The sequence below is a fragment of the Hemicordylus capensis genome, chromosome 17 (assembly GCF_027244095.1).
Source record: "Hemicordylus capensis ecotype Gifberg chromosome 17, rHemCap1.1.pri, whole genome shotgun sequence".
NCBI classification, from domain to species: Eukaryota; Metazoa; Chordata; class Lepidosauria; order Squamata; family Cordylidae; genus Hemicordylus; species Hemicordylus capensis.
The window spans coordinates 2,831,858-2,846,427 of record NC_069673.1 but is presented as its reverse complement, the minus strand read 5'-3'; the positions used below and the strand labels follow the sequence as shown (position 1 = coordinate 2,846,427).

Below are 14,570 nucleotides of genomic sequence, written 5' to 3'. Positions count from 1 at the left end.
TATATACACACGCACACCTGCTACATTGAGACTCTATACAGCTAAAGTATTACCTTTGCTTTTATATGGAGCTCAACTTACACCTGCCATTAATTTCGCCTCACTCGAGGCTATCTAAACTAAGTTAATCAGTGCATTTTGCAAGTACCTTGTTGTGGTCCTAATGCTATCAATGGAAGAGAAGTTGGGCTTATTAGGTTGGAATCTTTATATTGGTGTTGTAGTTTTCGGTTTTGGTTAAAATTGGTTTTTGGACAGGCGGGTTTGGCCTCTTTGGTTATGAGGGATGGTTTCAACTCGCGTTGAGTAAATTTTCTCTTTTGGGCCTTTCTGTAGAGGATCTATTTACTGCAGGAATTGAGCAGGCCAGGTAGTTAAGCAACGTGTTGGGGATATACAGTAGATGTTCAACAAGAAACTTCTAGGATCAAGCATGGCTTATATTTAGGGAGTCAAGTTATCACTCTTAAACCTGCTAAGTATTTTGATGTGGTGCTTGTTCCTAAATGTAGATGAGCTCTCACTTTAGTGCGATTAAATGTTCTTCCCACAGCAGCATTGGAAGGCAGGTACAAGGGAGTTCTGTTATGTTTACAGCTTTGCCCATGTGGTAGAGGGGCTATAGAATCCACCTCGCATGTTATCCTTCGTTGTGATTTTTATAGTGAACCTCGTTCAAGACTTATATCTCCTGTGTTAGATCATTTGCCTGGCCGGTCTGATGAATTTTACTTAAATTATCTTTTAACTATTTAATTTATTTATTTATTTATTTGATTTCTATACCACCCTTCCAAAAATGGCTCAGGGCGGTTTACAATTAAAACAAACTTGTAAAACCATGAAAAGCTAAAACAAATTAAAAACAATAACACAACAATTAACAATTTTAAAAAAGAATTAAACATTGTCCCCAGACCCCAGCTCAAGAAGACACAGAGAGTTAATATGGATGAAAAGGGCCACAACTTTATTAACTATTACACAGGCATGGCAGACTGGAACACCAGGTGATTAATCACCCTTAGTCAACTAATATGGATAATGACATTATCTCTGGCGTGGCTGGGTTTTGTTATATTATTTGTAAAATGCGTACTGTTTTATTGTAAATATTTGCTGGTCAATGACCGAATAAACTTATGACCGAATAAACTTCTCTCTCTCTCTCTCTCTCTCCCCCACACCCTCCTTAAAACGCAAGATCCAGAATTGGACACAACCTTCCAAATGAGGTCAGACCGGCCCAGAATAAGTACACCAGTTACTGCTTGCAATCTGCCTCTGTGGAGACTGTCGCATAGATCTCTGTGCATTTATTTCTGTTGCAACATTTACGTTGCATGTGTTTGGCATCATGTGCATTGTTTGTGTCGTATTATGCATCTGGGTGTATCACCCGTTTGTGTGCGTTGTTGGACCATTTGTGCAGCTGCTGTGCATTTTGCATGTGTGTGTTATTTTTGTGGTTGTATCTGCACTTTGCGTGTGTCCATCTTTATTTCTGTTTCTACATTTGCGCCGCACGCATGCTTGTATTTGTTTTTGTGTGTGCTGCACATTAAAACTGTTAGTTCACTTGTGTGCTGCTTGAGATGCAGCTGTAAACTTCAAAGCTTGTGTTGCATTTTTCTGTGCTTCTGTTTGGGTGCTGTGTCCATGTGCTTCTGCATTTGTTTGTATGTGGTTTGTTGCATCGGTGTGTGCGCAGTTGTTGCACTCATTCCTGCGTTGCATCTGTATTTCTGTCTTTATGGTGCGTGCATACATTTGTCTGCAGTGTTAATAGGCTAAATGTATTGGAGATTTCCTTCAGTTTTTAAAAATAAAATAGGGGTTGGTAAATGGCGCAGCAGGGAAACGACTTGCCTAGGGAGCAAGAGGTTGTTGGTTCGAAACCCCACTGGTGTTTCCCAGACTATGGGAAACGCCTCTATCGGGTAGCAGCGATATAGGAAGATGCTGAAAGGCATCATCTCATACTGCACGGGAGATGGCCATGGTCAACCCCTCCGGTATTCCACCAAAGAAAGCCACAGGGCTCTGTGGGCGCCATGAGTCGAAATCAACTTGAGGACACAACTTTACCAGCATATCCCACCATACTTTTTCCATTCCCAATATGATGTGGATCTGGCAACCCTCCCTTTCCGCAGAAGACTCTTTGCAGCAATGAATAAACAAAAGAGGATTTCCTAATAAAATCGGAGGATGCTGAAAGGCCCAATTTTGATATGGAAATGTTTAATACAGGCTCATCAAGACGTCTAAAGATTGGTTTTCAGACTTCTAAACAGAATGTATGGCCTGCAGTAGGCCTGAACTAGATTGTTTAAGAAAGTGAGGTCTCTCTCTCTGCCAAGAGGTAGCAAATACCAAAGCCCGAGAAAAGATAAAAATGTTGCTAAGGGTATGGGGCAAATTCACTTCTTAGTGGAAAAGTAACATGGCTGGCGTCAGAAGGTGCTGATAAGAAGCAGGTAAAGCAGTCAACAGTCGCTTATGCCAAGGCTAGCTGGCACTGTATGAATACAGCTATTTTTAATGACAAAGACATGTATTGAAGAGTCTGATTTGCTTGCTGTTTTTAATCTATATAAACTAATAGCTGTACACCCGTGGGGCCCAGTGCTGGTCAGATTTCTTGACCTGTCCTCTGCCGTTCGTGATCACGAAATAAATAATCAATTAAGAGCACCACCTTCGTCGAGTTGACTTTCTCAGTCAAGCAGCAAGTTCGAATGCGGGAACCTGGTCTAATTCTTTTTGGTTCAGTAAGGCGCCCCATTCTTCATCAGATATTGATGAAAGCAAGTGACTGAATCAAACAGGAGGGCAAAGGGTTCCAGAGGATTCCCCACAACAATTTCATCCTGTGCGGGAGGAGGCAATGGTCAACCCCTCCTGTATCCTACCAAAGACAACCAAAGGGCTCTGTGGGCTCCAGGAATCAACACCAACTCGAGGGCACAACTTTACCTTACTTTGAAGCAGCATCGTCCATTGAAGCCAAGGAGATCTTCTTATGGCAGAAGTCTAGTGTGGTTCTCCTGCTGGTGTATTTGCAAGGCATTCTACATTATGTATTTGTGAACCAGTCTGTGATTCCATGGGATGCGTGTTTACTTGAGATGATTTAATGCTGTGTTGTGAGCCAAAGTTTAACAGGGTAACAAAGTTTATTAACTGTCATCATCATTACACTATCTGAATATTTTCTAAGCTTGTTTACATATAAACGAACTTGTAGGTAATATTGGGTGTACATGAGTGAGGCCTGATGGTCTTCAATTTCATAGATACAAATGCCTATATTCAAGAAGAAATGTATCTCTTATCACTCTGATATTTGTAAGTTACAATGACAAGTCAAATTAGACGAGTGGCAAAACGCTTTATTACTAGAGTAGTATTGCTATCCTCATCCCTTTTATGAATATATTAAGCGATGAGTACAATTTATGGGATATTACCAAATGAATTCCTGAGGATCTTCAATTGTTTGTTCCGGCAGATTTGATGGAACTTGAAAGTGCTTGTTCCTTTAAAACTTACAAAAAGATCAAACTTTTAAATAAGAAGTTTAGGGGGGAAAAGACCCTGGGTCCATCTAGCTCAGGATTGTCTACCCAGACTGGCAGCGGCTTCTCCAAGGTTGCAGGCAGGAATCTCTCTCAGTCCCATCTTGGAGATGCTGCCAGGGAGGGAATTTGGAGCCTAGATGCTCTTCCCAGAGCGGCCCCATCCCCTGAGGGGAATATCTTACAGTGTTCATATGTAGTCTCCCATTCATATGCAAACCAGGGCAGATCCTGCTTAGCTAAGGGGACAAGTCATGCTTGCTACCACAAGACCAGCTCTCCTGTCCCACACAATACTGAGTCAGACCCTTGGTCCATCTAGCTCAGTACTGTCTTCACAGGCTGGCAGCGGCTTCTCCAAGGTTGCAGGCAGGAATCTCTCTCAGCCCTACACCTTGGAGATGCTGCCAGGGAGGGAACCTGGATCTGTCAGTGTGCAAAGCAGATGCCCCACCACAGAGCTAAGGCCCCATCCCCATTGTGACTGGGAATGATGGGATCTGTAGTCCAACCACCTCTGGGACACAAGGTTGAGAAACCCCTTGATCATAGGATCTGGTGGAGTTCTTTTTCAAAGAAGAAGAAAATACCTCCAAGGGTAATTTTACCCACAAACCCTGGGGAGAGCCACAGAGAAATCCAGCAGAGCAGGGATGGGCAAATCTGGCTGACCAGCTGAACTACAACTCCCATCACTCTTGGCCACAATAACTGGGGATGATGGGAGTTGTAGTTCAACAACGACTGGAGGGCCAAGTTTGCCCACCCCGATCTAGAGAAAAGCCTCCCATCCAGCTAAGGGCCCTGCAGGCACAGGAAACAGGCGTGGGCACCGGCACCCACAGCCAAAGCAGGCGTCCTAAGGTGTGGTTGCCCAACAGTCGGGTCAGCATAAGCTCAGCTGGGCCACGTGCAAGGAGATCTGGATGCAAGGATACAGACAGCCCTGGAAACGTCCTGAAGAACAACTTTATTCCTTGGATTAACAAGTCCCACGAGAACCCACTTCCGAGCGGGCTTCAAGGTCTGCCCGCTGGCTCATTTCAAGCCAGCCTTCTCCAGATCCTCAGGCAGGATCCGGCCCTTCTTGCGGGCCTTGGCTTTCTTCCGCTCCACCTTGGCCAGCTTCTTCTTCTGGAGATTCCTCCGCCGTTTGTCCTGCCGCTGCTGCATCTTGTCCACCACCTGCTCCGTCCGCTTCTCCCACTGCTTCTGCCGCTGGGCCTTCTGCTTCTCCTTGCGCTTGAGGGCCGCCTTCAGCCGGTCCTCGTCGTCACGGATCTTGACACCTTCCGCCTTGTAGAGGACGTTCGTCCACTTCATCTTGGTCTCCAGCTCCTGGGCCTTCTTCTCATCTTTCTCCTTCAGCTCCTCCAGCTGGTTCTTCCGCATCTCCAGCCTGCTCAGCAGCTGTTTATAGTTCTTGCCTGTCAACGGAGTGATGTTGCCTTTCAGCCTCTTCATCTTCTCTTTCCTCTTCTGCGCTTTGCTCAACTCTTCCTCGGGGACCTTGACTGTATTGAAGACCATCTCGACCTTCTCGTCTGCCTTCTGGTCTTGGGGCTCCAGAACGGCTGCCGTCGAGGCCTTCTCGGCTTCTTCCTTCTCCATCTTCTCCTTCAGCCGTAGCTCCTTTCTCCGACGCTTCTTCCTCTCCCTTTCATATTTCCTCCTCTGCCTCTTCTCCAGCACAGCTGGTGACAGCTCCTTGGAGCTTGCCTAGGAGTGACAAGAGGAAGAGAGAGCAGAATCCCTTAAAAGAGCCGTGCAGAGTTATGAACTTGGGTAGACAGGGACATAGAAAGATCTCCTCTGTCGAGTCGTCCATCTAGGGCAGTAGTGTCTTCACAGACTGGCAGCGGCTTCTCCAAGATTGCAGGCAGGAGTCTCTCTCAGCCCTATCTTGGAGAAGCCAGGGAGGGAACTTAGGACCTTCTGCATGCAAGCATGAAGATGCTCTTTCCAGAGCGGCCCCATCCCCCTAAGGGGGATCTATTACAATGCTCACACATGTCCCCTATTCAAATACAAACCAGAGAGGACCCTGCTTAGCAAAGGGGATAATTCATGCTTGCTACCACAAGACCAGTTCTCCTGGGGTAGGAGAAAAATCCTGGATTGGCTCCTTGAGTGGGACGCCAACTGAGACGCGGGTTTGGTCCAACGTTTGAAGTTCTCCCGATGGCATCCATACTTCAAGAAAAACAGATCCATTTTGCAGTACCTCACCAGTGCACCACTAAGGAAGGCTTGTACCAGCTTATGTTTTCAAACCGTGCCCTTGGCATATCGTGAGGACAGATTTAACTGAGTTCCCATGGAACAGAACCTCAGGAGCAAGTGGAGAACATTAAACATCACATCCCACACTGCTCCTTTTATGGAGCAGTAAGAGGAAAAAAACCACCGGGCCTGATCACTGACGAATTCACAGGTGCAGAAACATAATGTGTTAATTACCTGCTGGCAGGTATATTTCCTTTTGTCTGTTATCAGGTGGCCATTTTTTGCTGTGTCGTTTTTTTTAAACCAGGAAGAGAACTGTATTTGCTAGTCCTGCTTCACATCCGGCTACATGATCGTTCCAGGAGTAGCCCTGTTATTCGAGTTGTGGGTATTTAGAATTAGAACTCTTTTTATTTTAATGCATGTTGTTTAGTTCAGGGTTTCTTAACCATGGGATCCCAGATGTTGTTGGACTACAATTCCCATCATCCTCAGCCACAAAGGCCATGTCTGGGGATGATAGGAGTCATAGTCCAACAACAAGAGAGGAGAACTGGTCTTGTGGTAGCAAGCATGACTTGTCTCCTTAGTTAAGCAGGGTCTGACCTGGTTGCATATGAATGGGAGACTAGAAGTGTGAGCACTGGAAGATCTTCCCCTCGGGATGGAGCCGCTCTGGGAAGAGCAGAAGGTTCCCAGTTCCCTCCCTGGCAGCATCTCCAACGAGATAGGGCTGGGAGAGATTCCTGCCTGCAACCTTGGAGAAGCCGCTGCCAGTCTGTGAAGACAATATTGAGCTGGATAGACCAATGGTTTAGGAGCATAGCTTCCCTATGTAACATCTGGGGGCCTAAGGTTAAGAAACCCTGGTTTAGTTCATAGTTTAGTTGTTTTTACTATCTTCTGTCTTCTCTGTTTTTCTTTTACCATGATGTTTTAGCTATTAATAGCTAATTAAGTTGTTATTGTTGTTGTTTTATGTTTTATTATGCTTTCATTTGTGTTATGACCTGTGGTTACAACAATAAACTAACTTACACACACTCCTGAATGTGGAATGGCTAACGCCACCCAACAATCACATCCTGTTCTTTGAATTCATGAACTGAAAGCAGAGTTTGGAACAGTTTAGATTGGCTCCAGATAGCAAAAGGCACCAGTAGAGCATATTTACACTGTGCACGTAAAACTGGTTTAACTTTCAGGCCTTTTGTCATATCTCGAGAACTGATCTTTTTATGATCTTACCTGACCAGAGACCTTTTCCATCTTCTCGTGCAGCCTCTGACGCAAGAAATTCATAGCAGGAAGAGAAGTGGGGGCCTCCTTCTTGCTACCTGCACAGAAAGATTATGAAGCAGAAGATTAAGAAGCACAAAGCTCCAAGTCCCACCCCCAGCATTAAATTATTATTATTAATATTTACATTTAATATCCCGCTCTTCCTCCAAGGAGCCCAGAGCGGTGTACTACATATTTAAGTTTCTCCTCACAACAACCCTGTGAAGTAGGTTAGGCTGAGGGAGAAGTGACTGGCCCAGAGTCACCCATCAAGTCTCATGGCTGAACGGGGATTTGAACTCGGGTCTCCCTGGTCCTAGTCCAGCACTCTAACCAGACACGCTGAACTCCGAGTTTCGCTTCCAAGATTCTACTAGGCAGTGGGCCAACAAAATTTCTTTGAATGCAGAGAGAAGCTGAGCATGCAATTCAATCCTGCGCTTATGTCTTGGAGCCAGAAAAGGTGAAGTGGTTGGAATGTAAAGTGAGGACTGGGAGACCAGAGTTCAAATCCCCACTCAGCCACGGTCCAGAGTCCGTCGCTCTCTCTCTCTCAGCCCAACCTACCTCGCAAAACCTCCCCACAGGAGGAGAGCTGGTCCTGCAGTAGGAAGCACGAATTCTCCCCTTTGCTAAGAAGGGTCCACCCTGGTTTGCATTTGAATGGGAGACTACATGTGAGCACTGTAAGATGTCCTGCTTAGGGGATGGAGCCGCTCTGGGAAGAGCACCCACCTGCTTGCATGCAGAAGGTCCCAGGTTTCCTCCCTGGCAGCATCTCCAAGACAGGGCTGGGAGAGACTCCTGCCTGCAACCCTGGAGAAGCCGCTGCCCATCTGTGTAGACAATGCTAAGCTAGATAGACCAAAGGTCTGACTCAGAATGTGGCAGCTTCTTAGGTTCCTATGAGTTGTCAGGAGGATGAACGTGTTGTGGGAGAGAACTATGAATGTTCCTTGGAGCTGCTTGGAAGAAGGGTGGGGTATAATTGCAGTGCCTGGAATGCGGTCAGCCCTGTCCTCATTCCCTTACTGCAGGGAAGGATGCAGAAACATATTGGGAAGCTGTCTTACACTGAGCTCGTTCACTTAAGGAAAAAGAGAGCAGAAAGCAGTTTACCCAGAGATTCATAGTGTGAACCCACGAGAATCCTTCCAGCCCAGCTTGCTCAGATCTGGGTAACCCAGATCACCTACCCTGCTCCTTGGCCAGGTCGGACAAGAAGTGGGCACGCCCCACCATGATGTTTTGGTCATCTAAGTACATTTGCCTTGGGTAGCAGCTCTTGGGAAGCATCTGCCATGGTTGCAATAGAGCACTGTGGCTACAGGTGCTGGCATCTGTGAATGTGCCGCTCTGCAAAGCACACTCTATGATCCTTTGCTTGCAATGTCTTCAGTAGGGCCTGTCTCGCCTCCTGCCCCTCCATGGCCAATCAGGGGGCAGCTGATGAAGTAATGAGGGTTGCCATTCTATTGGAACCGCAATGCATGCTGGGATAGCTTTTTTGATCCTCAGAGGACCTAGCTCCCATCGTCAGTCACAGAGGCTGCCGCTGCCTCGATCATCTGTGTGTCGAGAGTTTGCAGACCCATACAGAGATTCTGCTCATCTGCGGCTACCAGGATAGACCACACACCCCCCGTATGATTGTGTGAAAGGCTCTTGGTCCATCTAGCGCAGCACTGTCTACACTGACTGGCAGCATCTCTCCAAGGTTCCAGGCAGGAGTTTCTCTCAGCCCTACTTGGAGATGCTGCCAGGGAGTGAACCTGGGACCCTCTGCATGCAAAGCAGATGCTCTTCCACTGAGACATGGCCCCATACCCAGTCCAGCCATGTGAAAAGAAACCTTCTCATCCTCCTCGTCCAGGCCTCTGAACCTACAAGCACGTGTCAGCATAGCGTAGTGATTAGAGTGTTGGACTAGGGAAGACCGAGTTCAAATCCCGATTCAACCATGAAACTTACTGGGTGACTCTACATATCTTTAAGCACCTTAAGTGGCACAGCGGGGAGATGCTTGACTAACAAGCAGAAGGCTGCCCGTTCGAATCCCGCTGGTACTATATCGGGCAGCAGCCATATAGGAAGATACTGAAAGGCATAATTTCATACCGTGCGGGAGGAGGCAATGGTCACCTCCTCCTGTATTCTACCAAAGACAACCACATGGCCCTGTGGTCGCCAGGAGTCGACACCGACTTGATGGTGCAAGTTTACTTTAGGTGAATACAAACGATTTTTTGGTTGTTCTTGGAGCACAGACTTGTCCAAAGGCAGATTTTTATTTAACTTTTAGTGTTTATTTTTACACAGCCACTAGCGTAGAGGGCTATAAAGGGAGATCAGACCCATGTATGGAGGAGGTTAGCTCTGATAGATTAATGGAACATCCATGTCTAAGGGCAGTTCACCCTGAATAACTGGACAGCGAGGACAAAAGAGGGAGGCGTCTGCCTTCATGCCCGATTCGAGGACCTCCTGGAGGCTTTCAGTTGGCCCGTGTGGGAAACGGGAGGCTGAACTGCCTTTGTGCTGAAGCAGCAGGAAAAAGCTCCTGGCTCTTTCTTCTCCAGTGCTGCCTTGCATCTTTGTTTCCTCCCTGACAATACCCCTCTGGGGCATCTCCACCCCAAACCCCAACTTCCTTTCTCCTCTGTCTCCAGTTTCCCTCTAGTTTTCTTCACAGCCCCACCGCACCCCTCTCCCAACTGCAAAGCTTCATGTTTCCCTGTAGGAACTTATGCCAGCCATTTACTGATGCCAAGGACGCTCAAACCTGCCCCCCGCCCCAGATGTCGAGGGACTACAACTCCCATCACCCCCAGGCACAGTGGCAAAGGCTGCTGGGAATAATGGGTGTTGTAGTCTGACACCACCTGGGGGCTCAGGCTTGAGAATTCCTCACCGACACCCAAGAAGAATATTGGAAGGGCTTTTGGTAGGGCATAAATGATTTTAATTGTTAATTGATTCAATGTTTTAAGTGATTTTTTTTTAATGGTAAACCGCCCAGAGACGCAAGTTTTGGGCGGTTTAGAAATATTTTAAATAATAATTTAAAAAGGTGGGAGAGCTTAACCCGTCCATTTCTCTGGAGACTCCGGCCAAGAAGGACTCAAGCGTCCTTCCTTCTACACAGCCGGCTGGGTTCCATTTCTTGGGAATGCCAGAAACCGCAGACCTGTAGGCTGCGTGTCCGATGCAAAACAAAGCCAATTAGCCCAGAGCCAGGATGGCTGTTCAGCTGGGTGTAATTGTTTAACACATGGCTGCTTGATGAAAGATGGAGGAGGGCTGGTCTTGTGGTTGCAAGCATGCCTTGTCCCCTTAGCTAAGCAGGGTCCGCCCTGGTTTGCATTTGAATGGGAGACCACATGTGAGCACTGTAAGTCGCTCTGGGAAGAGCAGAAGGCTCCCAGTCCCCTCCCTGGCAGCATCTCCAAGAGAGGGCTGAGAGAGACTCCTGCCTGCAACCTTGGAGAAGCCGCTGCAAGTCTGTGTAGGCAATCCTGAGCTGGCTGCACCAAGGGTCTGACTCAGTATATGGCAGCTTCCTATGTCCCTGACTCATCCATCTGGTTGGTGGTGCTTCTGCCACGACCCAAAGCCACCCCTAGCTTACACCAAACAGGGAAACGTTCTCACCTGGAACACCGTTCTGGCCTCCGCTTTCTTTCCCCCGCAAAGCAGTAGCTGACTCGCCTGCAGCAGCTGCAAGCTGGACACCAGGGCCAGATTTCTGAGGTTTTGAAGCTGGTGGCTTGGTTGCTTTGACCACACCAGGCTTAGCTGGAGGGACGCTGCCCGCCTGGGCTGGCTTCTTGGCCTTTTTCTTCTTCTTCTTCTTCTTCGGCTGGGTGCCATCCTCTCCTAAGCCAGCTCCTGGGGAGGCTGGAAGGCAGAAGAACAGGTTTCATTGATCAAGAAAGGGGGGAAATACCACCATTTTGCCACCCAGCTCTCCTGTGCTAACACCACAAACCTAGAGCCATTTCCATCGTTCTCGCTTTAGGAAGGGACCACTGAGTGCCAGCATGATGGGAAGAAACCTCATCCTGAGATCTTGGAGGGCGGCTGCCAATCAGAACAGACACGACTGCACTGGCTGGACCAACAGCCAGACTCAGGAACAAGCAGCACCCGTCTTTTGGCTTCCGCTTGGAAGACCTCCACCCCCACAGCTGGAATTTGCCTGGGGTGAGAGAGGGAGGACTTTGGCCACTGTGAGTGGGGATGATGGGAGTTGTAGTCCCACGCCTGGGAGCCCAAGGTTCAGAACTTCTGGTTTAAGTGATCAAGTCGTGGAAGATTTTTATGTCATTTTATTCATTTTATTGTGTCTTGTATCTGTTTTATTGTTGGGGGCCACCCCAAGCAGTAGTGTACTAGAGGGGCGGGGTGTAAGTATTTTAAACAAACAAACCAGAAGTTCTGGACCTAATGGCGCAGTGGGGAAGTAATTTGCCTAGCGAGCAGGAGGCTGCCAGTTCGAATCCCTGCTGGTGTGTTTCCCAGAATACGGGGAGCTCCTATATCGGGCAGCAGCGATATAGGAAGATGCTGAAAGGCATCCTCTCATACTGTGTGGGAGGAAGCAATGGTCAACCCCTCCCGTATTCTACCAAAGACAAACCACAGGGCTCTGTGGTCGCCAAGAGTTGACACTGACTCGACGGCACAACTTATCTGAACCTTGGGTTTCCAGATGTGTGACTACAACTCCCATCATCCCCAGTCGCGAGAGCCAAAGAGATAATAGCTGTAGTGCAACGATACCTGGAGACCCAAGCAGTGTTCCCTCTAACAGGGAATCCCAGATGTTGTTGACTACAAAACTCCCATAATACCCAAACAAAAGCCACTGCAGCTGGGGATTCTGGGAGTTGTAGTCAACGACATCTAAGAACATCACCAGTACTTTAATAACCATGGGGAGGCTACTACTGAACACAACCCTCCAGAAAAACCAAGGAGGAAAGCTGGGATTCCAGAAATGGTACCGAATTTTCTTTTCCGTGGCTCGTGGACTTCTTGGGCGCAAATCTTCTTCGCCAGTCTCTGCAAGTAAGAGTCTTTGTTGGCTAAGCTGGCCATTTCCGATCCAAAAGTCTGGCCAAGCCAAAAGGCTGCAGAAAGCTCTCGCAGAACGGAAGGGGCTGAGTTCACACCACCTGGCCGTTGCCCATCAGCTCCTTAATCCGGATGGCTGTGCAAGGCCGTTTCCACCGAGGCGACCCAATCTGGAGGAAAACCATAGGGGTGGCATTTACCCATCTGACATCCTGAAGGTGGACATTAAGCCTAATTAAAAGAGAGCGAGAAATCATGCCATTAATGCCAACCAAGAAGTGTCAAGGGAAAGGGAGAAACAAGGAATAAAATCCAGGAAGACTGGACTCCAGAACACCTCTAAAAGTAAACAAACTGGTGATCCTGAACCCGGTTCCTTGCAGCCTGACCCCATACACTTAAACTTACCTCCACAAGTCAAGGGGATGTTGCCCTTAGTAGCATCTCAAATATTTTGAAGAGTTTGTTTGTGCAAAATATAGTCATACTTCGTGTTTACCTAAAGATACTAAATTTTGCATACACAATCCTGCCACTGAAATCAGCTGAATGACACTCTTTTTTTACACCAGTATATGCTGGGTGAAAGATGAAGTTTTTTTAAAAGAAGAAGTTATGAGTATCATCATCATATTTGAACTGTTATTGTTCTCCACAGATTCAATAATTAAAAAATGTCATCATGCCCAAGGGAAGCGTAAGATCTTTCTCGGATTCGAATGTACCATGTATGGTAATTATTCAAAAAGGTTTGATTGTTTGACTGATTAAGTGCCGTCAAGTTGGTGTCAACTCTTAGCAACAAGGTTAATCATGTGTCAAAGTTGAAATCCTAGAAATTTAAAACTGCTCTGTTCCTTTCCTTTTGGAAGCCCATTAATTGAACTAATTGAAATCAAATTAATAATAATAAATAATAATAATAATAATAATTACGAAATAATAATTTTTTTTGGATGCTGCCGCAGTCACCGGTGAGCCTGATTCAGGTTCCAAAGTCCCAGTCTCTCCCTTTCTCTCTCTCTCCCTCCCTCGGAGTCAGCCTGGCTTTCCTTACAGGGCTGCTCAATGCCAAGGACCAGGCGCACCACCTGGAGTTCCTTGCAAGAAGGAAAAACCCACACAGGAGACTCAAGAGGCGAGTCGTAGAGAGCAGGCAGCCCCCTTGAAATGGGACGAGGCTCACTCCGAGCAAACTTAGTTAGGAAGATCGGGCAGCAGAGTTAGGGGGCCAAACCGGGGTAGAAGCGAGGGGTAAGTCTGGGGTAGAGTGTAACACCGGGGTAGAAAGGAGAATGCAGCGCGTGCACTTCACGCAGACTCACCAGTCCAATGTGGGGCTGACCGTGGGAGAGTAAAGGGGATGCCCACTCAGGGGTGCGGGGCTCGGCCTTTCCAGCCCCCCAGCACCGTGTGCACACGTGCAAGCAACCCGCGTGGCTCCTGCTCCGGTTCTTTCCGGGAAACCCACGTGGGGAGGGGCGGGGGAATCGCCGGCTGGGATGTTGGAGGAGTTGCTTGGCTCTCGGAGGAAGGGGAAGTTGCGTGTATAGCAAGTTGCATCGCGAGATTTCCTGCTCAGCTGGCTGCAGTGCGAGGGGAAGGGAAGGTGGGGGGAAGATGCGCGTCCTCCTGGGAGCGGAGCGGATGCGACCCACGGGGCTTCCTTGGGAGCAAACACGCGCAGGAGGATTAAGCGCAGAAATGCACGTGGGAATGCGGCTTGGGGAGGTTGCAAGGGTTAGGATCTTGCTCCGGTGCTGCAGCACCCCTTACACTCCCCCCCCCGCGCATTGAGCAACTTTGGCCACACCTTGACTTTCGAGAAAAGAACCGTTCCTGCTTGAGCAAAGAAGCACCTCTGGGCACGTGCAGAGTGCCTTTCAGTACTAGCCTCCAGGGGCGACTCCGTGCGTCCGCTGCAGCAGGAACAGGAAGATGGCTGGGGAGGCACCTCTCAGGGGTAGGCCCCCGGCTTGTCTCGCCCCTTGCTCGTGGACTACAGTTCCCATCAGCCGTAGCCATTGTAGCTGGCCATGATGGTAACTGTAGATCGTGAGCAGGTGGCGAGCCAAGGGGGGGGGCTGAGGAGGGGGTGGGACTAAAAGACCTCAAAAGGTCCCTTCCAACATGAACTTTGAGTTTTAGGTGTTTTTTTTGTTAAAGTACCAAGAATCTAGGCATTCCCAAAACAGACCAGTTTCTTGCCCAAGTGGGCAGCAGCGATATAGGAAGATGCTGAAAGGCATCATCTCATACTGCGCAAGAGGAGGCAATGGTCCACCCCTCCTGTATTCCACCAAAGACAACCATGGGGCTCTGTGGGTGCCAAGAGTCAACTCCGACTCGACGGCACACTTTACCTTGACCACAATACCAGCTCTCCTCCCCATGACTGTATTAGTC

The 14,570-nt window shown here is 48.1% G+C and overlaps 2 protein-coding genes across 3 annotated transcripts in view; both read right to left on the bottom strand.

The window, feature by feature from the left end:
• Positions 1-76, bottom strand: part of ABO (ABO, alpha 1-3-N-acetylgalactosaminyltransferase and alpha 1-3-galactosyltransferase) — a 35,332-nt gene extending 35,256 nt beyond the window's left edge. Inside the window, exon 1 of the mRNA XM_053281620.1 lies at positions 54-76. The gene's annotated coding sequence lies outside the window, so the exon portion shown is untranslated. The remainder of the gene's footprint in view (positions 1-53) is intronic.
• A 4,456-nt stretch (positions 77-4,532) lies between these two features.
• Positions 4,533-13,727, bottom strand: SURF6 (surfeit 6). 2 transcript variants are annotated; one of them, XM_053281782.1, is made up of 5 exons: positions 13,490-13,727; positions 12,095-12,395; positions 10,740-10,985; positions 7,056-7,144; positions 4,533-5,300 (listed from the first exon to the last, which is right to left on the bottom strand). In XM_053281782.1, exons 2-5 carry the CDS (start codon positions 12,186-12,188, stop codon positions 4,620-4,622), a joined length of 1,110 nt encoding a protein of 369 aa, XP_053137757.1. In that variant the 5' UTR covers positions 12,189-12,395; positions 13,490-13,727; the 3' UTR covers positions 4,533-4,619. The 2 variants fall into 2 exon arrangements, with proteins under 2 accessions (XP_053137757.1, XP_053137758.1); XM_053281783.1 differs by having other exon boundaries at positions 12,095-12,334.
• Between the last annotated feature and the right edge of the window lie 843 nt (positions 13,728-14,570).